This window comes from Hyperolius riggenbachi, chromosome 9, assembly GCF_040937935.1.
Source record: "Hyperolius riggenbachi isolate aHypRig1 chromosome 9, aHypRig1.pri, whole genome shotgun sequence".
Classification (NCBI taxonomy): Eukaryota; Metazoa; Chordata; class Amphibia; order Anura; family Hyperoliidae; genus Hyperolius; species Hyperolius riggenbachi.
Window position 1 is genome coordinate 172,153,749 of NC_090654.1, and position 25,672 is coordinate 172,179,420.

Genomic DNA, 25,672 nt, shown 5'->3' on the forward strand with positions numbered 1-25,672 from the left:
CTTGTTGTTTGTTCTTTAAGTTGTTCAAAAGACCAAAAAAAAAGGACATCAGGCGTTAAGTTGGATGTGTGTATGCACCTTAAGGCTCATTTCACACTACATTCTGTCGCAGTGGCCAATAGAATTGTATCCTAACATAATGCAATTATATCCCTATGGTACGTTCACATTGGTGATCAATGGTGCAGTGGGTTCTCACTGGAGAGCAGCCTAGTGGGCCAATCAAAGTGCAGAAATCTTGTCCTTTGAAGCCACTGGACCTGCCAGGGCTAAGGGCAGGTTCAGTGGAGCGCTCGTTAAGTTAATGGAGCGCTTATTAACGTAATGGAGCATAGCATAAGTTAGCTGTGCAAGCTATGGCAGCATAGCGTGTACTGGGTATTTTAACCTCGCGCTGCTGTCATTAAGCCGCGCTGCTGTAGCAGAGCAAATTAATGAATCAACCCCATTGTGCGTGTTTACTGTGGAAGTAAAGCATACTTTCAATAATTTTTAAAACTAATCAAACAGATCTGCAGAAAATGTTTAAAGTGTGAGTGGATCCTGCACTTGACATAGGATCCATTAACAAATCCCATTATGCATTCCGTAAATCAGACAAAATTGGTCAATTTTCACAGCAAGTGTAAACTGAACCTGAGTTAATATATTTTCTGTACTAGGACCTACTGTAGGTGTTACCCCCTAATCTGATGACACCTGGTGCAGTCCACACCTCCCACATCCCCTAATGATGCCACTAACTATCCATCAGAATAAAAAGACAACACGCTATTTATTAAGAATACAAACAAAAAAAGTTGTTCCTGTTTTGAAATATATTCCTACTTTTATCTGTATCCTTCTTTCTTCTCTCATGTAGCTTTCTTTCTTCTAGGAAATACCATCATTTTTTCCTATATGCTTCTATCTTCTTCCGGCATTTTCATTGGTAAAACTCTCTCCTCTATTCCTGCAAGTCTTTTATGCTTCTAAGCTTCGACCTTCTTATTATTCTAATAGCTTGGTTGAAGGCTTCCATGCCTGCCTCTACTCACTGCAAGACTGTTCAGGAGTGACACTGGCAGGCATTTTACTTTCTTACCAGGCCTTCCAATGGGTCCATAGTTTGGCAAGCCTGAGCAGGAACAGTAGAAAATTGATGTTGGTTGTGTAGGTACCAATGAAATCTGGCAAGTCTGGGCAGGAACACTTTAAAACTTGCAGGTACTGAACGGAACTGTACTAAGGTTTCCAGTGCACTCAAACAGTCTAAGAGAATGGCTGCATGCAGATGGCATTTGTTTCAAGTGACTACCATTTGTCAGAAAGTCCTTTGAAGGAGGATGGTGAACGGCATTTTGTGTCAGGGCCATCTGCAACCTCTGAATTAACTTCCAAACCCCTGTTTCACTTGAAGGTCATATAATGTGAATAGCTTACTATAGACTTCCACCTTCCCAATACCAACAGTGCCACTGTTGGAGTTCATCATGTGAGCTTTCTTTTCAGGGCACCAATTGTCTTTTGGCATTGCCAACATATTGCAGTTATTAGGATGTGTGTTACCAATACCTGAATAAACCTATGTATGCCATCTTGCTTGTTATTTTGATTCTCAGTTTTGATGCTGCATCCTGCTTCTGTCTTTTCTTCGATCTCTTTGTTTCTGCAAATCAATATAGTGTGTGTGCACTAGTAAGGTCCCTTTCACACGGGAGGTTGATAGCAGTGAGTTTGCTGCTTCCATGCACTGGCAAGGTGCTTGCTTCTTTGCTGCTGGGTAATGCCACTGTGGGTCAACTTTTGGGTAACAAACACTGCTGTTTGGCTATATGAAATTGCAGTTCCAATATGCTCGTGGGCAACAGCTAAGTTGCTGAACTGCCCGACAAGCATGCAATTCAGCCTCCCATGTGAAACAAGCCTTAGTTAGGATTAGTGCTCTTGTGTTGTTTCATTATAACTTTGCAGTTTACCACTTGTATACAGTACACTTATTTAGGTGTCTCATCTGCAGAGTATTGTTGCAAAGAGAGGCCATCAGGCTCAGTTCACTGTTTCTTATAAAAAGCAAATTTTAACGGTTGTCCTTTTTTGCTTGGATATACATAATTTTTCATTAAAGAACAACTGAAGGAAGAAGGATATGGAGGTTGCCATATTTATTTCCTTTTAAACAATGCACATTGCCTGGCTGCCATTATGATCCACTGCTTTTAATACTTTTTTTCATAGACCCTGCAAATCAGATGTTTCTGAAAAAAAATATGACAAGATTAACTGCATGCTTCTTTCAGGTGTGTGATTTAGACACTACTGCAGCCAAAGAGATCAGCAGGACTGCCAGGCAACTAGTATTGTTTAAAAGGAAATAAACATGGCAGCCTCCATGAACAAGGAAGAGGATAACAGCACAATGGGAAGGGCCATATACAGGAGGTCACTAACTTTCAGATTCCAGCTTTCTGATGAAGAGGCAGACCACCAAAACCAGTAGTGCTGTTGGAGGTGGCATGTAAGCCACTGCCCATAAGAACAGAGACACTTGACCCATACAGCCCATGCCAAATTCCATTAGATTGGTACATTTATTGTGCTGATGCTGCCTATGTGTTCTATACATCACCTCCGCCTACTTCACAGCAACTTTTATAAGCATGATTCTTTGTTTATTACATAGTGGAAAGACACAAGAAATCCTAAATCCTTATTGACAAGAGTGTTCGTAATTGCTGGACTTTCTCTTGACAGAAAGATCAGCCTTTGGCCCTCTGCTACAAGCTCAAGGGCAAGCGGGCAGCTCCCACAGTGAACATAACCGCAGCTCAATCTCATTTTCTGCTTCTTATAGAAATTATCTGCAAATGACTAACAAGCCGCTCTTGGTTTTGTCAAACTGACAACTAACACAACTGTAGATGGCTGTGAGCTGCATGTCAGACTCCTAGAGACCTCACACGTCTAAGTAAGATTTCAACTCCCACAGAACTATACAGACAAACAGCACAGAGCTGATCTCAGTCTACTGAGTGTCATATACCATCAAATCAACCAAACTGTGACTGAGCAAATATGTTCCTGTATGATAGTCACATATCATGTATGCTCACATATTTAGAGAACGTCTATTACACAAAACATAACTAATAATCGCCATAAAGAAAAGTGGATCTGTAAGAACAAAAAATGTAAAAGTTATTTTGTCCTAATTAGTTTTTAAAGGACACCCGAGCTGAAAATAAACTAATGAAATACACAATTGTATCTATCCTGCTGTTCCTAAAAATGACTTTTTAAGATATTGTACAGTTTATTTATTTTATATTTAAATCTACTTTTTGACGTTTTACGGTTTTATTGTTTTTGCTCAAAGACACATTCATTGAAGTAAGCCAGAGCTAAAATCTATGAACTATTGACCCTTTTTATCTCTTCCCTGCTCTCAGAAGCCATTTTCTGCTAGGAAAGTGTTTTATAGTTGTAATTTCTTATCAGTGAGGGTCACATTGTAGTCTGACTCAGTCCTGACTCAGAAAGGAACTGCCACTTACATACCTGATGTTTAACTCTTCCAGGCAGAGAAAGAAAAAAAGGAACACAGCATAGTTATGTGTGAGCTAGGCACTGTACATACGCATATCTATCTCATCATGTCACAGGTCACCTCGGGTATCCTTAACCTTTTCAGCCGCGCGGACGTGAGCTTCACGTCAGCAGCGGCAAGTGCTAGAGCCGCAGGGACGCGTTAGTCACGTCCCTGCAGTTTGGGTGGTCTGCAGGCGATCGTGCGGGCAGATGTCCGCGATCGCGCTGCTGCTGCTAGCAGAGGGGATTGGCTGCAGGGGACAAAAGTCCCCTGTGCCAATCCGAGCTTGTCCGCCGAGAATTAACACTGTTTTTGTTGAAAAACAGTGTTTATTCTGTAAATGGAGCCGCCGCGCTATCTCCCGCCGCGATTTCCGCCGGTTTACGCCGCCCGATCATTAAATTTATGAATGGAAACAATGTTTCCATTCATAACTTCCCCGCCGCCGCTGTGATCGGAGGCTTCCGATGGAAGCCTACGTCACTTCCCTGGTTACAATGTAGTGATACATTGTATCCCCATTAGCGTACTTTGTACGCTAATGGGATTTTTGCTCAGTAGGGACATCTTGTGGCCAAATAGTATAACACACCTACCGAGTTTGGGGAATAAAAATAAATGGTTATTTATGTCAAGAGGACATTAAATTAATAAATATTGGGCTAAAAATTTGTGATGCATGTAAAACTGAAAAAGTGCACCTTTATTTCCAAATAAAATATTGTCACCATACATTACACTAGGGGTATAATTTGAACGTTTAACTAACGAAGGCAAATGGCCAAATAAAATGTGTGGATTTTAGTTATGGTAGCATTAATTATTTTAAAACTGTAATGGCTCAAAACTGAAAAATAATGCATTTTTTTAATTTTTTTCTTATTATTCCCATTATAGTACAGTTAGATTAAAATAATTCTTAGCATAATTTACCACCCAAGGAAAGCCTAATTGCTGGCGGAAAAAACAAGGTAGAGATCATTTTGTTGTGATAAGTAGTGATAAAGTTATTGGGGAATGAAAGGGAGAAGCGCTGACAGGTGAAAATTCCTCTCGTCCATAAGGTGAAAAATACCCGCGGGCTGAAATGGTTAAAGGTGCATGCTCCCGAGCTGTCATCCTGAATGAATCAAGTTTTACCACTTACAAACATCAGAGGCCTGGTGTCCTAAGTCACTAGAGCTTAAAGTAAACCTAACGCCCCTCCAAAATCCCCCCCCCCCCCCAAAAAAAAAACAGTTTAACTTACCTGGGGCTTCTACCTGCCCCCTGCAGCTGCCCTGTGCCCGCACAGTCACTGCGCAATGCTCCAGTCCCCCGTAATGGTTGTTTCAGCCTGACTTCCCAGCTGCGCGTGGCCTCGATACCTAGATTGTGCTCCTGTCGCCAGGAGCACTCTGCACATGCGCAGTAGAGATTTTCCTGTACTGCGTATGTGCAGAGCTCTCCTGCCACTGGAGTACAATAAGGAGGCGTGTGGACCAGATGAGAGGGGGGTGTGCGGGTGACAAGAACATAGCGTAGTGATGGCACAAGCACAGGAAGGCTGCAGGGAGCTGGCAGGCTGTAAATAAAAAAAAAAGAAAAGAAAAAGGCCACAATTACTTGTACAGTACTGCGATCTAGTGCAGCACTGTTTGGGGGACAGCTCTGTCACTGAGCTGTGTCCAAGAGAGGCTCACAATCTAATCCCTTTCATAGGCTGATGCCTATGAGAGGTGATGACAGGGATTGGATCTCGGGGGCAGAATGAATTAAATAGAAAATACACGTTTATAAAATAAAAAAAATACAATAAAATTAATTTTAAAAAAATCGCAGCAGAAATCAGATGCCGCTAACAGAAATCGCTGTTGGCGGCAAGAAAAGGAGGCAAGATTAATTTGTGGGGGGGGGGGGGGGGGGGGGGGGTGTAAGCCTGTGGTCCTCAAGAGGTTAAACTTTGTTTTTGCTTTGGGTTTCCTTTAAAGGACACATGAAGTAAAAGGGATATGCAGGCTGCCATATTTATTTCCTTTTAAACAATACCAGTTGCCTGGGATCCTGCTGATCTTTCTTGCCTCAGTAGTGTCTCATCACACACCATAAACAAGCATGCTGCAAATCTAGTCGAACTTGAGTCAAACATCTGATCTGGGTGCTTGTTCAGGGTCTATGGCTAAAAGTATTTGAGGCAGAGGCTTACCAGGACAGCAAGGCAATGTTCATTATTTAAAAGGAAATAAATATGGCAGCCTCCACATCCCTTTCACTATGCGTTCCCCTGGGGGGTACTCACCTCGGGAGGGGGAAGCGTCAGGATCCCAAAGAGGCTTCCTCCATCTCTGCAGCTGCAGGCAATCCAGCGCTAGCTCCCTTGAAGCATCCCACAATCCTGGCTCGACAAGCCTGACAAGGCTTGATATATTTACCTTCCGTGGCTCCAGCAGCAGCGCTGTTGTGGCTCTCAGCTCGGAGATAGGCGGAAATAGCCGATCTCTGTCAGGTTCGCTCTACTACGCAGGTGCAGGAGACTTGCGCCTGCACAGTAGAGCGGATCGACAGCGATCGGCTATTTCCGCCTATCTCCGAGCAGAGAGCCAACACTGCGCCTGCGCTGGAGCCACGGAAGGTACATTTTTACATCGCCGCTGTTCGGAGGGGCACAGAGAGACCGCCTGTGGGACACAGGAGGACGGAGGAAGCCTCGATAGGATCCGGAGGCTTCCATCACCCGAGATGAGTTCCCCCCAGGGGAACTTTTTTAAGTTACAGGTTTTCTTTAAAAAGAACCTGAGGTGAAAGACAATGGAGACTGACATAATTTATTCCTTTTAAATAATGCACACTGCCTGGCTGTCCTGCTGATACTTTGCCTCTAATACTTTTTTTAACCATAGACCCTGAACAAGCATGCATATCAGATGATTCTGTCACTAATCCGATTAGCTTCATGCTTGTTCAGGTTTGTGAATCAGACACTACCGAAAAGATCAGCAGGTCTGCCAGGCAACTGGTATTGTTTGAAAGGAAATACAAATGTCAGACTCCATGTGTCTCTTACCTCTGGTTCCTATTAAAGTATAACGGAGAAGAGGAACCTCTGTGTCACCTCACCAGTTTCCTATCTTCCTATTCCCTGCAAAGGGAAGCATATGTAAAGTACAACTAGGGAGTGCATATATCTCTTCAGTAAGGAAAATAAGTATAGCATTATTGTTTATTACTATATTACTAAGCAGGGGTCAAATTAGTGCTGCTTTAGCAAACGTGTAATTTAACTTATCTTTTTAATAAGCTGGACCTTGTAGTGCTACAACAGCCACCTACACCTGCTGGGTTTGGGATTCTGGGTGCCACCATCAAGGAAAGTGACATAAAGTCAGGAGGGTAGAGGAACAGAAGCAAAGCACCTCCACAGCTGGCCTGTTACAATCTTTGTACTGTCAATAATTAATATTACATGGTACCTGGAGTTACCCAGTAGCCCCAGTCTCTGCTCTGCGTTTGATACAATTCCACACTCAACATTTATAAGCTTTACACGTATTCTCAATAAAAACATTTTATTTCTGGTCATCATCCAGCATCATGTAATGGGGAGATTTAGCGGAACGGAATATGACAAATATTCAAAGGGGAATACATTAGTGGATTTATGTAGAAGTCAAGCTTGCCACTTATTATTTAACAGCCGCAGCCAAACATCCAGGGATGCAATTAGCATAAACGATAAGCCCATTGACTGCACCATAGCCAAGTAATCTCTTTATGGAAATACCCCAAGCCCCTTAAATGACAGTCACTTTCATGTCAGCTGCAGTGAGAGAGAAAACCATGTTGCCAAACATCTGGCAATGTATATATTAGACTGATGATAAAATATTAAAAGCACTAGAATCCACTCCAAAGTAAGCTTCTCAAGTTCCCATCTGGCTCTGCAGAAAAGTGCAGCATGTTTGAAGTGAAACTGAAAAGTCAACTCTTGGATTTCACCAGAATTCCTACTGGAAGAATGTATCAGATATTTCACCATTTCAACAAACAAATTTGTAAAAAAAGAAAAAAAAGGCCATAGGGATTTTCAGTACAGCACTTTAAATCTTAATCCGAAGGGCTTGGATCTTAGATTTCATATCAATGTAACAAGAATAGTAAAACATGAAGATTCTGCATGTAATGTAAACTGTAATGTACTCTTGGGGAGAACATCTTTTCATTTCTTTGCTAATTTCACTTTTAGGTAGACAACAAACATACACTGTATGCAAAGCACTTTACCTACCATAAGAATATATTTTTTTATAGTGAGTTCAGTAGTTAGGTTTCAGTTGTGTACCCCAGGCAGCACAGAGCGAAGAAGGTAAAATTGGTACTTTGGGCTCTGTCATAGGCTGCTATGTATTTAACAATGAGTAATTTAAGCACCAAAGTTTGCCTATAGTAGTAAAAGTTCTGTCCGCTGATTGAAAACAGCTATCTTACTGCAGTTTGGTGAATCAGGGCCATAGTAACATACTTAAAATGGTTGAAGAGAGACATCTGTCCATCAAGCTCAACCAGAAAAAAATAAAAATATACATCACTGTTCTGCACTCACACATATCCTAGTTGATCCAGGGGAAGGCAAAAAACCCTTAGGGCCCGTTTCCACTTGTGCGAATCTGCATGCATTTTCTACATGCAGATTCGTATAACCAATACAAGTGGATGGGCCTGTTTCCACTTATCAGAAATCCTGTGTGGTTTTGTGTGCAGGGAAAATCTGCACGGCAGAGCCATCAGATTTGCATACAATGTATTCAATAGGAAATTTGCATGCGTTTTCATATGCAAATTTTACCGCCAATTTGCGGGCGTTTTTGCATAAAATCAATGTAAAAGCACACATTCACTGACATGGTTAAATTCGCATACTGACTAACATATTTGCAGTAAAATTTGCATCCGCGTGCAAATTTGTTTTCCGCGACTAATTCGCACCGCACAAGTGACAACGGGCCCTAACATGACTTTGACTAATTAGCCATAAAAGGGAAAAATTCCTTTCTAACTCCAGATGGCAGTCAGATAAAATCCCTGGATCAACACGGCTGGGAATGAATGAAATATATAATTTAGATGCCTAACTAACTAGTGGGAAGCCTCTGGATGGTCTTTGAGCCTACCCTCTTCCTTATCTGGCAATGCTCTCGGCCATAGAGGAGAGCATCCACACTGGGAATGTGCAAGTACAGTCAATGCATGACCAGTAAAACAAAGCCACTCGTACATGGCTCTATTCCTCCGTGACAACAAGAAATGTATTCAACCTATGTGCCGTGACTCCGCACTAAAACAGTGGGCTGTAAGAGGATCTGGAAAGTCTCTACTAAGGTAAAAGTCTAATTTTATCCTTTTTTTCCCTCCTCTGGTATTCTTTAAATCAAAATAATACCAGGGAAGTCCTATTAGGGATCAACCCTTAGACTGCCTTTTTTTTTTTTTTTACAAAACCTACATGGCAATGCCAGCTATGTTTGTATTGTATTTATTAAATGCCCTGCCAAAATCTACATGTACCAAAGTCCAAATTAGTAGGACTGTTATTGAGGTGGAAGTGCGGAAAGTTTACATAGTTACATAGTTATTTTGGTTGAAAAAAGACATACGTCCATCGAGTTCAACCAGATGATTGAGAATTATGATAATTATTATGCTACAGAGTTATACTAATTATTATAAAAAACTAAAATGGACTAATCAAATCTTGCAATAAACGCATTTCACTGTAGTAACATTTGCATATTTCTGCATCCTCTTAGGATCATTTACATATTTCAAGTAAAATATTTGCATATTTGCATATTTCTGCATAAAGCTGAAAATTGGCACTGAGCCAAAACTTTCTACTAAACACCTTTTAGACATCTGTAAAAAAAGAAATATGGGGACACAAAAATGCCTATGGACGTCCACTGCAGGCAGAAGTAGTTTTGTATTAAAAAGCTTTTAGAATCTGTGGCATATGGATGAGAAAACACAGGACACCTATAGACATCGGTGGCAGCCTAATGCCTGGTACACAAGATGTGATTTTCTGTCAGATTGAAGGTCGAATCGATTATTTCTGCCAGGACTGATCTAACGTTCGTTCATTTTTCTGATCGATTTTGTATAGAAGTGATAGGGAAATCCTTCAGAAAACCAATCGGAAATCAGATCAGACCTGTCAGAAATAATCAATTCAACCATCAATCTGATGGAAAATTGCATCGTGTGTACCTGGCATATGGGTTAAGACTACAGATACAATTGTTTATCTCATCAGTTTACTTCAGTTTTGCTTTAGCTTCCTCCACCACACTACAAGCAAGCACAATTTATTCCTTGACATGACTAGCCTGCTGATTTGACTGAGAAGAAAAAAAGACTGCAGACATTACTGCTGTGCTTGGCTGCAAGCAGGGCCGGCGCTACCATAGAGGCAAAGGAGGCAGTTGCCCCAGGGCCCCAGAGCTTGTAGGGGCCCCCAGTGGCTACAAGAGGAAAAAAACGATTTTCAAATTGACCTTATAGTTCCTGAGAAAATCGATTTTAAAGTTTCAAAGGAAAAAAAATACACATTTAAAAACCAGCCGACTTTAATGGTTAATAGCAAATCCACCTTAAATTCTAGAAACCCTAAATTTGCAGGATATGTTAAGGAGATCTTCGGGAATAAGAGGAAAACACAATTTTTCAAAAAGGCTTTATAGTTTTTGAGAAAATCGATTTTAAAGTTTCGAACGAAAAAAGTATACTTTTAAATGCAGTAAATGTCACTTTTAGTACCTAACGGTAGTGTAATTTTACATGTATCAAAAGAAAGAGCAATACATTTCCTGACAGGGTTTCCAGGGGTCCATACGCAGCCGCAGCGCTTTGGCCAGGGATCGCTATACAGCCGCAATATGGCTGTATGAAGATCCCTGCCATTTTTTTCCTATTTTCCCAATTTTTTTTTATGTTTTGTGGGAATTTTTTTTTTTTTAAATTATGTGGGGTCCCCCCTCCTGAAACTTTTTAACCCCTTGTCCCCCATGCAGGCTGGGGTAGCCAGAATGTGGAGCTCCGACCGATTGGGGCTTCAAACCCTGACTATACCAGCTGCAAAAAAAAGGTCCCTTAATGCCAATTTTTGCTCCGGGGTATCTGTTGGGGGGCCCCCCCAGGTTTATTTTGCCCTGGGGCCCCATTGTTGCATAAACCGGCCCTGGCTGCTAATCCAAATTTTTCCTACGCATAGGAAGTGTGCCTTCCCCAGCCTGGCAGGCTCGGCTGGGTTTGCGGCGGTAAATTAGGGGTGGCAGCAGGGAACGCCCATACATACCTGTCCGGATGGCTGGATCGGTTTCTTCTGTTCCTCCACTGCAGCGGAGACTTACTCCCAGCAGGACCAATAACATGACATTACATGTGATTGAGATCTAGGAGGCCGTGTCAGTGTGGAACAGCACAAACCATTGGTGGAAGAGAGCTGATGGAGCCACCGGTGGAGGAAGAGAAGAAGCCGTCCAGATCAGGTAAATATAACTCCTTACTCCTACACACAGCCAAACGAGTTTACCCAGCAGAGTGCAGCAGCAGCTTTCAAAAAATGCATCTCGTTTGAAGCTGCTAAACGGTTAAGCAAGCGTCCAGTATTTGAATGGCAAGATAACAATGACCTCCTATTCCCAGTCAGAGAGATGATTATAATCAGGTACTCAGTGGGGATGACCATGCTGAAGTGAATGATAGTTTTGTCTTAAAGTGTACCAGAGCTCAGTAAAAGAAAACAATTATACATACCTAGGGCTTCCTCCAGCCCCATCTGCTCGGATCGCTCCCACGCCGCCGTCCTCCGGTTGTCTGCAGCTCCGGTACTGGGTCCCAGCACTTCCGTCAGTCGCATACCCAGCTCCAACTGTCAGAAGTGCAGGGACCCAGTACCGGAGCTGCAGACATCGGAGGACGGCGGCGTGAGAGCGATCCGAGTAGATGTGGCTGGAGGAAGCCCCAGATAAGTATATATTGTTTTCATTTTACTGAGCTCTGAGTACCTTTAACGCAAAATTGAAGCTGAGTGTTAGATGACACGGGCCATGGCAGTGGGGGTTAACTCACCTTCGTCCCTGCCTCTAAGGCCAGCTATGTCCCTCTACACCCTCCTGATACTTCCTCCTTCCACTCCTGATACTCCTCCTATCAGTTGCTGAAGTGGAAGTATAGGGAGGTTGTAAAGGTGTGTGGAGTGCTGGCGCCAGAGATGTAGACCAAGGTGAGTTAAATCCCACTTCTGTGCCCCCCATCCCCATGTCAACTAATGTTCATTTCAAATCCAATTGTGCATTCACCACCATGACCGTGCATTCACCTGCTTCGCAAGACTGTCACACAGAATTCCAAATCAGCCATGTTCTTGGCAGTTATATCTAGAGTGTTTCAATATGATCCTCCAATGTCATTACCAGCTGATAGAAATACCTCAGAAGCAACAACAAGGGAACGTTTTATGGTGTGTATCAACACAACAACCCACCCTAATGTAAGGTAAGTACACAATTAAGGAAGTGCCAGCCACCATGAAAGGGAAGAGAGCAGCAGACCCCCAATCAATTCTCTGCTTACTTGCAGGCTTCTTGTCTGTATAGCATATGATGAACCAATAACGGAGTCTCTTCAGTCTGTATTGGTAAAGGCAGTGTTAAGTCACCATCATCTAGACCAGTGATGACTAACCTTTGGCACTCCAGCTGTGGTGGAACTACAAGTCCCATGAGGCATTGCAATACTCTGACAGCTCTAAGCATAACTCGGGAAGGCAGAGGCACGATGGGATTTGTAGTTTTGTCACAGCTGGAGTGCCAAGGTTAGCCATCACTGATCTAGACCAATGTCTTCTGTGTTTTAGGAGTTCTGCCTCTACTCCACCCCCTCACAAGAACTTCCTTTTCCTTGCCTTGCTGATGAAGCTCAGCTCCTTACCAACAAAAAAAAAACAATAGTGTTTGTGAGGAGCCAAAAGAGGAGAATCCCAGGATAGGCAAGGGTGGGTGGTGGTGGTGGTGGTGGTGGTGGGGAGGGGAGGTGCGTGCACACTTTCTATAATGTGTATGTACACTTACACTTGTCATAGAGGCTTTTCCCAGGTACTTCTATCAGCTGGTGTTGACATTGGAGGATCCTAATGGAAGTTACTAGGTATGTCTGCCAGAAGTGCAGCTGCTTTTGTGGATTAGTTCTAATGCCTAATCACTGAAATTGATTAAAAATCTATGCACAATGTGTGGAAGGATTTTATCAGATACATCTCTCTCTGCTCATATTGTGATCTGAGAGGGATCTATCTTTTGGTCACATTGAGTAGTGTATGGCTAGCTTTAGTCATTACCTGAATCAACATTTGTTAGCTTGATGTTGGAAGATTTAGTGCCATCTAGTGACCATTTGGGAACTCTACACTTTTTAACATAAGGCCCTGATTCCACTAGGACATCTATTTTCACTTGAGTTTTTTCATGTACAGAATTACACAAAGAAAGAAGAATGTACAGGTTTTATGTGTATTTTTGCATGAATTAAGCAAATTGACTATCAATATATCCAAAACATATACGATATCCGGAAAAATGCTGAAGGCTGTTGGTTTTAGCGAAAAGATACAAAATACATTGCTTTCAGACAGAATGGGATTTTGGGCTTGATTCTCAAAATGGTGCTAACTGTTAGCATGGCTTTTTGCGCATTTTAGCGTGAAAAAAAATGTTTTTTGGGCGCAAAAATTTGCGTTCGCGCGTTAATGCAAATTTAGCATGCGAACGCGACCATTAAAGTGCAAAAAATTTGCACAAACCCGCGAACGCGAATTTTTTCAAACGATAACCATTATCACGTAAAATTTTGCGCAAAGCACTTTTCATAGCGTGCTAACAGTTAGCACCATTTTGTGAATCAAGCCCTTTGTTTGCCAAAAAAGGATGATTTCAGTCCTAGTAAATGCATGGTCTTATCTTGCTCCTCTCTGCCCTTTGCCAGACAGGCAGAGAAAGAGGGTTAGTGTTTTCAACATATGTTTGTTGACATATATAAAGCTCTTTTTCCTAATCAGACATAAAGCTCTTGGGAGCTGTATCCACACAAGACCCTACCCACTATGCAATTTCCCAGATGATTTTTCAGATGACCGGTGATTTTTTGAGCGATGAGCGATGGTATTTGCGATCTTGCAACGTGGGTACAGGCGGTCAAGCAAACGACGTTAAGCGACGCATAGCGATAATGACTGTCATGGCAGATTGGATTTTTAAGATCCCTGCCAACTCTGCAACAAAGTACTGCGATCGGTTGACTTCTGGTAACGTTGGGTGATGCTGCGCTTACCCACCAGCAGGAAGATGGATCGGGGAATGCTCGTCGTCGAGTGACATGGCTGGATCCATCTTCCTGCAATACTCACTCATTGGTGAGTATTGACATTAAGGTAGCACTTAGTAGACTACCCTGGAGTAATAGGAAGCTTGCCCAAGGACTCCTAGTCCTTACTATATAGGTACGGGCTCAATCCAGGGTTAAAACCATGCTCTCCTGTGTCAAGGGTGGTCCTGTAGAATTCGGAGGATTGCTGCTAAGTAGATAAGCAAAGAAAATCTTTATTGATTGGCAACCTGTCTGGAAGGCTGTTAATGACCTGCTTTGAAACACATTAAAAAAAAATTACAGTGGTCCAGTAGTAGTGCACCAGCTGAAGTGGTTGAAACACCACTAAACAAAGCCTTCTATGAGAGCCTCGGTAAAACCAGGTAAAGTTAATTGGCAAGTACTTGTGTTTGTTATAGGAGATCTATATGCAAGGATGGCTGCAGAAACGTAAGGCCTAGAACAAACAACTGGCATAAACAGACTTGAGGAAAGAAATCAAAACTAAAAAAAAGTGTTTACAAACTTCTGTGCCAGCTCTTTCCCAAATAAAAACAGAATCCAGTATTGAACTCCTCCACACTTCTTCTTCAAGTTGTCTTTGGTCTTCTTCCTCTTTTTCTCCTGGCTTGAGGATTCCATTTTACAATACAATAATACAATACAATAACATTTGTAAAGCGCTTTTCTCCCATAGGACTCAAAGCGCATAGCTGTGTCTCAGATTAAAACAGGGTTTCAGGCTGGGTTGTGTTACAGAGGAGATAGTCAGATGTTCATGAATGCCAGACTGAAAAGGTAGGTTTTCAGTTTAGACTTAAATGTTTCCAGGGATGGGGCTGTCCTGATTGGGTGTGGCAGGGAGTTCCAAAGTGTAGGGGCAGCATGACAAAAGGCTCTGTCTCCAAAGGTTTTGAGGTGGACTCTGGGGGTGACCAAGGTGTTACGTCCTTTTGATCTAAGATTGTGGGGGGTGTGATGTAGTTGCAACAAGTCCTTCAGGTATCCAGGGCCCAGATTGTGCAAGGATTTGAATGTCAGTAAGCCAATCTTAAACAGAATTCTCCATTTTATCGGTAGCCAGTGGAGTGAGCTCAGGGTTGGTGTTATGTGGCAATGGCGGGGTTGGCTCGTTAACAGCCTTGCGGCGGCATTCTGTACTAATTGCAGGCGGCGTAAGTCTTTCTTATGCAGGCCTGTGTAGAGGACGTTGCAGTAGTCTAACCTTGATGTGACGAAGGCATGAACTAGGGTTGGAAGATCCTCTGAAGGAATTAGGTGTTTAATCCTTGCAATATTCCTTAGGTGAAAGAAGGAATGTTTCACAACAGCTGAGATTTGATTCCTGAAGCTTAATTTCCCATCAATCAGTACTCCCAGGCTGCGCACACAGTCTGAGTTGTTCATGTCTGAGCTCCCTATCCTTAGCGGTGTTGGTTGAGACTGGAGCTGCTTTGCTGTTGAGCCCTGGCCCTCGATAACAAGAACCTCAGTTTTGTCAGCATTAAGTTTTAGCCAATTATTATTCATCCACTCCTGAAGCTCAGCTAAGCATGCGTTTATTTGTGGAGTAGGGTCTGTGACGTCAGGTTTGAATGACAAATATAGCTGGGTGTCATCAGCATAGCAATGATATGTCAGGCCATGTTTTTGTATGATTTCTCCAAGTGGCAGCATGTATATGGTGAACAGTAAAGGGGATAATATTGCGCCCTGAGGTACACCATATTTTAGTGGTACAGGGTTGGAGAGGAAGGGCCCTAAGGCTACCCTTTGTGTTCTGCCAGCCAGGAAGGAGTTGAACCACCGGAGAACAATGCCATCTATGCCACAGTACTCTTGTAGCCTGTTGAGTAAGATTTCATGATCGACTGTGTCAAAAGCTTTAAGGCTTCTTTACCTTGCTAAAAGTATGGCCAATCCATCTCCACTTTCTACCCTTGATCTACAAGTCCACTTGTTGTTCTTGGGTTCTTTCCCACAACTCTTTATTTGAAATTACATTTGGCCACCAGATGTTTAGTATTCTTCGAAGGTAGCAGTGTATAAAGGTTTGGAGGCTTTGTTATCTCTGCTGTCACTTTCCATGTCTCACATCCATGCAGAAGGACTGTCTTCATGTTACTCTGGAATATTTTCAGTTTGTTTTTTTTGTGGAAATATCATGGGATCTCCAAATTTGATACAGTTGTACAAAGGCTGCATTCGCCTTTTTGATTCGGCTTTTAACATCAGCACTGGCACCACCATCCATTGTCATCAGGCTGCCAAGATACTGAAACTCAGTCACAGTGTCTATATGTTTTCCATACACCTGAAACTTTAGGATCTACGTTGCTGTTTGATTGCATCTCTTTAGTTTTCTTGCAGTTAATTATCAGACTCACCTTCCTGGTCTCCTCTAGTAGATGGGCTAACTTTATTTCCATATGTTGGAAATTTAGGGAAAGTAAGCAAACATCATCTGCAAAGTCAAGATCCTCTTTAAGAAGGTAGGGACATCATGGAGTGAACCGGTGGTATACATTTGTTGAGGCCCTTTTCTCAAGTGGGAGACACAGGATTAAGCAAGTAAGTATTGAACTCACTCTGGAATAATGAAAATCCACCTTGGCTTAGTGTCATCCTAAAGCAGACCTAAAAGATGGCCAAACATCTAGGGATTTTGCAGCCAAGTGACCATCTGATTTAATAGTAATTACTGAATTGGATCACTGATGAAACAAGCATGCCTGATTCAACCGATTTCTGGGCAAAAATGGTTGAATGTATTGATCGAGCAAGCTGGAAGGTATCAGGCCGATGTGGTGGATCAGGTGCACAGGGATAATGGTGTGCAATATCGGGATGAGCGCCGTGGAACCCCCCGCTGCTCTCACTCAATTGTTACCCGGTGCCAGTGCATTAAAATATCTCACCTGTCCGGTGGCTTTGAGTCCAGCTGCTCCTTCTTCCGCATATGCGGGTCCCACAAGGCTGCCGTACTGTCGTGTGTGTGATGTGCTATGTGCAGCAGCCACATGGGGTGCAAATGAGGAAAGAGGAGTAACTGTACTTGTGGCAGCCAGACAGATGAGAGATTTTGGGGGGGGCAGCGATGGAAGCAGAGAAGTGGCAGATGCGGCATCAGAAGGCCAATTCCCCAAGAGATTTGGCCTATACAGAGGCTGCCTATACAGAGAGATCTGTTGGCTGCCTCTCTCTGCATAGGCAGCCAAAAGATCTCTCTCTAATCAGATTCAATCAGAGAAAGTTCTGTCTCAAAGCTGATCTGCCAATACATCGCTACATGTATGGGCACCTGAAGTCAAGACATGTTCTCTGATGAAGCAGTTGTAAAAACAAAACAGAGGACACCAAGAGCCCAATAGTGCAATATTGTCTGGTAAGCTCAATATATAATGTAAAGTCAAAGGTTCTTATACTCACAAAAGTGGGTTACCATCAGGTAACCACTTGACAGGCAGGTGGGGAGTATTAGTACCTGACCCCACTCAGGTATAAAAGTCGCTCTCTGTAGATAGGAAAATGGGGAAAGAACCCTTCCACCAAGGGGGGAAATAATCGTGCTGTAATATGTACGAACAGAGGCGCCAAGCAGAGTAAAACAATGTTCTAAAAATGATAAAAAGAGGGAAGTCGAGGTGGACTTACCTCCCTCTGGTAGTGGACATATACTCAAATGCGGAGTAAAAAATATACAATTTATTCACAGCTCCATAAAATCGCAACGCGTTTCGCGGTCAACAATCCCGCTTCATCAGGCAGTACAGGAGCATATAAAACTGTAACAGATACAAGCATGCAAATCAATATACCACAGATATGGACCATTAGCTCAAAAATATAAAAATGTGAATACAAATTTATGCGAAGCAACTCGGTATTTTTAAGAAAAAAAAACCTTGTGTTGTGGAAACTGCATGCATCTACAAGCATGCATATCAATAAGCCACAGATATGGACCATTAGCTCAAAAATATAGAAGTGTGAATACAAGTTTATGCGAAGCAACTAGAAAGTATCATGTGAATCATATTGCCTTTTGGAGTAATTGGACTGTGCAAAAAACTAGACAATAGGATAAAAGTGCAATGCTTAAAAGATTGTTCATAGGCAAAAGTGCAGTGCTTATCACATTCAATAGAAGGGGTCTAAAGTGCTACGTCATGTATCCTTTGCAGACACTGATTGCTTTTTTTGTGTCTGCAAAGGATACATGACGTAGCACTTTAGACCCCTTCTATTGAATGTGATAAGCACTGCACTTTTGCCTATGAACAATCTTTTAAGCATTGCTTATCACATGCAGTGCTTATCACATTCAATAGAAGGGGTCTAAAGTGCTACGTCATGTATCCTTGGCAGACACTGATTGCTTTTTTTGTGTCTGCAAAGGATACATGACGTAGCACTTTAGACCCCTTCTATTGAATGTGATAAGCACTGCACTTTTGCCTATGAACAATCTTTTAAGCATTGCACTTTTATCCTATTGTCTAGTTTTTTGCACAGTCCAATTACTCCAAAAGGCAATATGATTCACATGATACTTTCTAGTTGCTTCGCATAAACTTGTATTCACACTTCTATATTTTTGAGCTAATGATCCATATCTGTGGCTTATTGATATGCATGCTTGTAGATGCATGCAGTTTCCACAACACAAGGTTTTTTTTTTTTCTTAAAAATACAGAGTTGCTTCACATAAATTTGTATTCACATTTTTATATTTTTGAGCTAACGGTCCATATCTGTGGCTTATTGATATGCATGCTTGTAGATGCATGCAGTTTCCACAACACAAGGTTTTTTTATCTTAAAAATACCGAGTTGCTTCGCATAAATTTGTATTCACATTTTTATATTTTTGAGCTAATGGTCCATATCATTGGTATATTGATTTGCATGCTTGTATCTGTTACAGTTTTATATGCTCCTGTACTGCCTGATTAAGCGGGATTGTTGACCGTGAAACGCGTTGCGATTTTATGGAGCTGTGAATAAATTGTATATTTTTTACTCTGCATTTGAGTATATGTCCACTACCAGAGGGAGGTAAGTCCACCTCGACTTCCCTCTTTTTATCATTTTTAGAACATTGTTTTACTCTGCTTGGCGCCTCTGTTCGTACATATTACAGTCTGATGAAGCAGGGCTAGTCCCTGCAAAACAGCTGTCAGACTTGTCCTTCTCCCCACTGATGTAAGCGTTTTTATGTCAACCCAGCCACAATAAAGGGTATTTTAGCAGCTGTGCCCATCTCCTTCTTCTCTTCTGATTGAAATTGTGGACTTCCATTGGAGCACGCTGCAGGTAAGCCCAGTGTGGCAGTATCACTCCTGCTGCATTTTGTGCAAGTACTTTTTCCTCTCCATATTTGCATGTTCCATATTATAATATATCTGTTCTAAAGATGGTTTAGTGCTTTTTACCATATACATTTATTCTTTAGAATTTTTGCATTCTGTGTTTAATTATCCCTCTCCACCTGTTAAAAACAATGTGGTACTTTTCAATAGACCCAGGCTAATGTCTAATCCCTGAAATCTCATGTGGAAATAAGTCACAAGAGTGGTTGCCCCAAGCCTAGACGCCAATGTCAGTGCTTTCTGGTGAGAAGTCACCAAGATTTTATATGGCACATACTTGGAGAAGGCACGCCAAAGCCACATCACTGCATTCAAACATGGATGGAAAAAGGTACGCCATCACAAGATGGACACGCCCACAAAAGTGAACACTGCATACAGGACAACATTGGGCCAACAAAGAAGGCCTTATGATGACTCCAAGTCAACTTTTTTTGCCTTGGTTAGTAGATGACTGATCTTTTCAACTGCACTAGATTTGACTTGAGGTCAGCAAAGACAACACTGATTAAAAAATCATCAACATTTTAGGTCTCTTAAAGTGAACCTCCAGACTAAAAATCTATTCAGCAGCACTGAAAAGACCTCGTGTTTCTTTAACAGTTTTACAGCATCAGAACTTTTCTTACCAAAGTCTCATTTTTAGCTGAACAGTAGCCCGGGCATTTTTCTCCTGATGCTGTGCAAAGCATGATGGGATTTCTGATGTTGTTGTTCTCATTGCTTAGCAACTGGGAGGGGTGATCATGACACAGGACAGTTGGAACTGTGTCTCCTCTCATGCTCCCTGTCACCTCCTTTCAACCAAAAAGATGGATACCCTCATAAAATCACAAACATTTGCCTGTTCTTTTAAAGCAGGGTGGATAAGAGATTATATTACCTAATATAATTAACATAACTAATGTAACTTAATGACAGTATATTTGTTTAGGCTGAAGTTCCTCTTTAAGGACAAGACAACACAATTGTATAGACCATCAACAAAATGTCCAAAAATAAAATCTGTAGGTCAAAAGTAGTACAAGAAGAAACTAAAGGGTATTAGTGGATGAAATTGCTGATAAAGTAAAACCAGCAACAGTTAACCACTTGCCGACCGCCCACATATAACGTGCGTCGGCAAAGTGGTAGCTGCAGGACCAGCGACGCACATCTGCGTCGCCAGCTGCAGGCTAATTACTCAGGAAACAGCCGCTCGCGCGAGCGGCTGCTTCCTGTCAATTCACGGCGGGGGGCTCCGTGAATAGCCTGCGGGCTGCCGATCGCGGCTCGCAGGCTAAATGTAAACACAAGCGGAAATAATCCACTTTGTTTACATTTTTACAACGCTGCTAGCAGTAGCAGCGTTGTACTAGATCAGCGATCCCCGGCCAATCAGCGGCCGGGGATCGCTGTCACATGACAGGCAGGAGCCTGTTAGAGGCTGCACAGGACAGATCCGTTCCTGTGCAGCCTCCGATCTCCGGGGCAGGGAGGGAGAAGAGGGAGAGGGGGAATCCTGCCGTGGAGGGGGCTTTGAGGTGCCTCCCCCCCCCCCCCCACCACCCACACGCATGCAGGAGCGATCAGACCCCCCCAGCACATCATCCACCTAGTGGGGAAAAAAGGGGGGCGATCTGGTTGCTCTGCCTGTTATTTGATCTGTGCTGGGGGCTGTAGAGCCCACCCAGCACAGATCTTAGAAATCCGCGCTGGTCCTTAAGGGGGGGGGGGGGGTAAAGGCTGAGTCCTGAAGTGGTTAATAAAGCCTAATCTTAAGAATGGCTTCACATGACCAGAATTGATTTTAGAATGTTTTAGAAGAAGCTGTCTTATAAGGAAAACAGCTATAAAGAGGGGCAGAATATTTTGGAGAAACCTGTAAAAGAGATCAAAAGCAAGTGCAATATATGGATACAATCATTCCAAGCAACAAAGATACTGGTATCTAACCGCACAGTCCAATCACCAAGGAGATTAACCACTTGCCGACCGCCCCCAGCCGATGGGCGGCGGCAAAGACTGGGCCCAAATGACCGCAATACGCCCATCGGCGGGGGCGGCTGCGGGAGTGGCTATGCGGCGATCGCGTCATTCGTGACGCGATCAGCCGCCGGGGACTGGCTCCGCCCACCGCTCGTAGTAACCCGCCGGCCGTTCGGAAGCGCCGGCGGGTTACTAGCACCCAGATCGCCGCATGTACATAGTATAATAGGCTTTGTAATGTATACAAAGCCTATTATACTGGCTGCCTCCTGCCCTGGTGGTCCCAGTGTCCGAGGGACCACCAGGGCAGGCTGCAGCCACCCTAGTCTGCACCAAAGCACACTGATTTCCCCCCCTGCCCCCTGATCGCCCACAGCACCCCTCAGACCCCCCTGCCCACCCCCCAGACCACTGTTTGCACCCAGTCACCCCCCTAATCACCCATCAATCACTCCCTGTCACTATCTGTCAACGCTATTTTTTTTTATCCCCCCCCCCTGCCCACTGCCCCCTCCTGATCACCCCCCACCCCTCAGATTCTCCCCAGACCCCCCCCCCCCCGTGTACTGTATGCATCTATCCCCCTGATCACCTGTCAATCACCTGTCAATCACCAGTCAATCACCCGTCAATCACCCGTCAATCACCCCCTGTCACTGCTACCCATCAATCAGCCCCTAACCTGCCCCTTGCGGGCAATCTGATCACCCACCCACACCAATAGATCGCCCGCAGATCCGACATCAGATCACCTCCCAAGTGCAGTGTTTACATCTCTTCTCTCCTCTAAACACCCACTAATTACCCATCAATCACCCATCAATCACCCCCTATCACCACCTGTCACTGTTACCCATCAGATTAGACCCTAATCTACCCCTTGCGGGCACCCAATCACCCGCCCACACGCTCAGATTGCCCTCAGACCCCCCTTTATCAATTCGCCAGTGCAATATTTACATCTGTTATTCCCTGTAATAACCCACTGATCACCTGTCAATCACCTATCAATCACCCCCTGTCACTGCCACCCATCAATCACCCCCTGTCACTGCCACCCATCAATCAGCCCCTAACCTGCCCCTTGCGGGCAATCTGATCACCCACCCACACCAATAGATCGCCCGCAGATCCGACATCAGATCACCTCCCAAATCCATCGTTTACATCTATTCTCTCCTCTAAACACCCACTAATTACCCATCAATCACCCCCTATCACCACCTGTCACTGTTACCCATCAGATTAGACCCTAATCTGCCCCTTGCGGGCACCCAATCACCCGCCCACACGCTCAGATTGCCCTCAGACCCCCCTTTATCAATTCACCAGTGCAATATTTACATCTGTTATTCCCTGTAATAACCCACTGATCACCTGTCAATCACCTATCAATCACCCCCTGTCACTGCCACCCATCAATCACCCTCTGTCACTGCCACCCATCAATCAGCCCCTAACCTGCCCCTTGCGGGCAATCGGATCACCCACCCACACCAATAGATCGCCCGCAGATCCGACATCAGATCACCTCCCAAATCCATCGTTTACATCTATTCTCTCCTCTAAACACCCACTAATTACCCATCAATCACCCCCTATCACCACCTGTCACTGTTACCCATCAGATTAGACCCTAATCTGCCCCTTGCGGGCACCCAATCACCCGCCCACATGCTCAGATTGCCCTCAGACCCCCCTTTATCAATTCGCCAGTGCAATATTTACATTTGTTATTCCCTGTAATAACCCACTGATCACCTGTCAATCACCTATCAATCACCCCCTGTCACTGCCACCCATCAATCACCCCCTGTCACTGCCACCCATCAATCAGCCCCTAACCTGCCCCTTGCGGGCAATCTGATCACCCACCCACACCAATAGATCGCCCGCAGATCCGACATCAGATCACCTCCCAAGTGCAGTGTTTACATCTCTTCTCTCCTCTAAACACCCACTAATTACCCATCAATCACCCCCTATCACCACCTGTCACGGTTACCCATCAGATTAGACCCTAATCTGCCCCTTGCGGGCACCCAATCACCCGCCCACACCTCAGAACGTCCTCAGACCCCAGCCCTGATCACCTCGCTAGTGCATTGCTTGCATCTATTTCCCCCCTCTAATCACACCTTGAGACACCCATCAATCACCTCCTGTCACCCCCTAGCACACCTACCCATCAGATCAGGCCCTAATTTGCCCCGTGTGGGCTCCTGATCACTCGGCCAAACCCTCAGATCCCTCTCAGACCCCCTTCCGATCACCTCCCCAGTGCATTGATTGCATCTATTTTCCCCTCTAACCGCCCCCTGAGACACCCATCAATCACCTCCTGTCACCCCCTAGCACTCCTATCCATCAGATCAGGCCCAAAACATCCTGTCATCTAAGAGGCCACCCCGCTTATGACCGGTTCCACAAAATTTGCCCCCTCACAGACCACCTGTCATAAAAATTTGCAGATGCTTATACCCCTGATCAGTCATTTTGAGAAATTTGGTTTCCAGACTACTCACAGTTTTGGGCCCGTAAAATGCCAGGGCAGTATAGGAACCCCACAAGTGACCCCATTTTAGAAAAAAGACACCCCAAGGTATTCTGTTAGGTGTATGATGAGTTCATAGAAGATTTTATTTTTTGTTAGCGGAAATTGGATTTTTATTGTTTTTTTCACAAAGTGTCATTTTTCACTAACTTGTGACAAAAAATAAAATCTTCTATGAACTCACCATACCCCTAACGGAATACCTTGGGGTGTCTTCTTTCTAAAATGGGGTCACTTGTGGGGTTCCTATACTGCCCTGGCATTTTAGGGGCCCTAAACCGTGAGGAGTAGTCTAGAAAACAAATGCCTCAAAATGACCTGTGAATAGGACGTTGGGCCCCTTAGCGCACCTAGGCTGCAAAAAAGTGTCACACATGTGGTATCGCCATACTCAGGAGAAGTAGTATAATGTGTTTTGTGGTGTATTTTTACACATACCCATGCTGGGTGGGAGAAATCTCTCTGTAAATGGACAATTGTGTGTAAAAAAAAATCAAAAATGTGTCATTTACAGAGATATTTCTCCCACCCAGCATGGTTATATGTAAAAATACACCACAAAACACATTATAATACTTCTTCTGAGTACGGCGATACCACATGTGTGACACTTTTTTGCAGCCTAACTGTGCTAAGGGGCCCAAAGTCCAATGAGTACCTTTAGGATTTCACAGGTCATTTTGAGACATTTGGGTTCAAGACTACTCCTCACGGTTTAGGGCCCCTAAAATGCCAGGGCACTATAGGAACCCCACAAGTGACCCCATTTTAGAAAGAAGACACCCCAAGGTATTCTGTTAGGTGTATGATGAGTTCATAGAAGATTTTATTTTTTGTCACAAGTTAGCGAAAAATTGATATGTATTGTTTTTTTTTCACAAAGTGTCATTTTCCGCTAACTTGTGACAAAAAAAAAATCTTCTATGAACTCACCATACTCCTAACAGAATACCTTGGGGTGTCTTCTTTCTAAAATGGGGTCACTTGTGGGGTTCCTATACTGCCCTGGCATTTTAGGGGCCCTAAACCGTGAGCAGTAGTCTAGAATCCAAATGCCTCAAAATGACCTGTGAATAGGACGTTGGGCCCCTTAGCGCACCTAGGCTGCAAAAAAGTGTCACACATGTGGTATCGCCATACTCAGGAGAAGTAGTATAATGTGTTTTGTGGTGTATTTTTACACATACCCATGCTGGGTGGGAGAAATATCTCTGTAAAAGGACAATTGTGTGTAAAAAAAATCAAACAATTGTCATTTACAGAGATATTTCTCCCACCCAGCATGGGTATGTGTAAAAATACACCCCAAAACACATTATACTACTTCTCCTGAGTACGGCGGTACCACATGTGTGGCACTTTTTTGCACCCTAAGTGCGCTAAGAGGCCCAAAGTCCAATGAGTACCTTTAGGATTTCACAGGTCATTTTGCGACATTTGGTTTCAAGACTACTCCTCACGGTTTAGGGCCCCTAAAATGCCAGGGCAGTATAGGAACCCCACAAATGACCCCATTTTAGAAAGAAGACACCCCAAGTTAATCCGTTAGGAGTATGGTGAGTTCATAGAAGATTTTATTTTTTGTCACAAGTTAGCGGAAAATGACACTTTGTGAAAAAAAAACAATTAAAATCAATTTCCGCTAACTTGTGACAAAAAAAAAAATCTTCTATGAACTCACCATCCTCCTAACGGAATACCTTGGGGTGTCTTCTTTCTAAAATGGGGTAATTTGTGGGGTTCCTATACTGTCCTGGCATTTTAGGGGCCCTAAAGCGTGAGGAGTAGTCTTGAAACGAAATTTCTCAAAAT

At 43.5% G+C, this 25,672-nt stretch overlaps 1 protein-coding gene across 24 annotated transcripts in view; it reads right to left on the minus strand.

Moving 5' to 3' along the window:
• ERC2 (ELKS/RAB6-interacting/CAST family member 2) overlaps nt 1-25,672 on the minus strand; it is a 1,931,514-nt gene that overhangs the window by 1,061,316 nt on the left and 844,526 nt on the right. Inside the window, exon 17 of one of the 24 annotated variants that reach the window (XM_068253695.1) lies at nt 830-1,117. The exons of the other annotated variants lie outside the window; for them this stretch is intronic. Within the exon in view, the coding sequence (XP_068109796.1) occupies nt 1,081-1,117 (37 nt within the window). The 3' untranslated portion in view covers nt 830-1,080. Of the gene's footprint in view, nt 1-829; nt 1,118-25,672 lie in introns of those variants that run through there. 24 annotated transcript variants of the gene reach the window in all.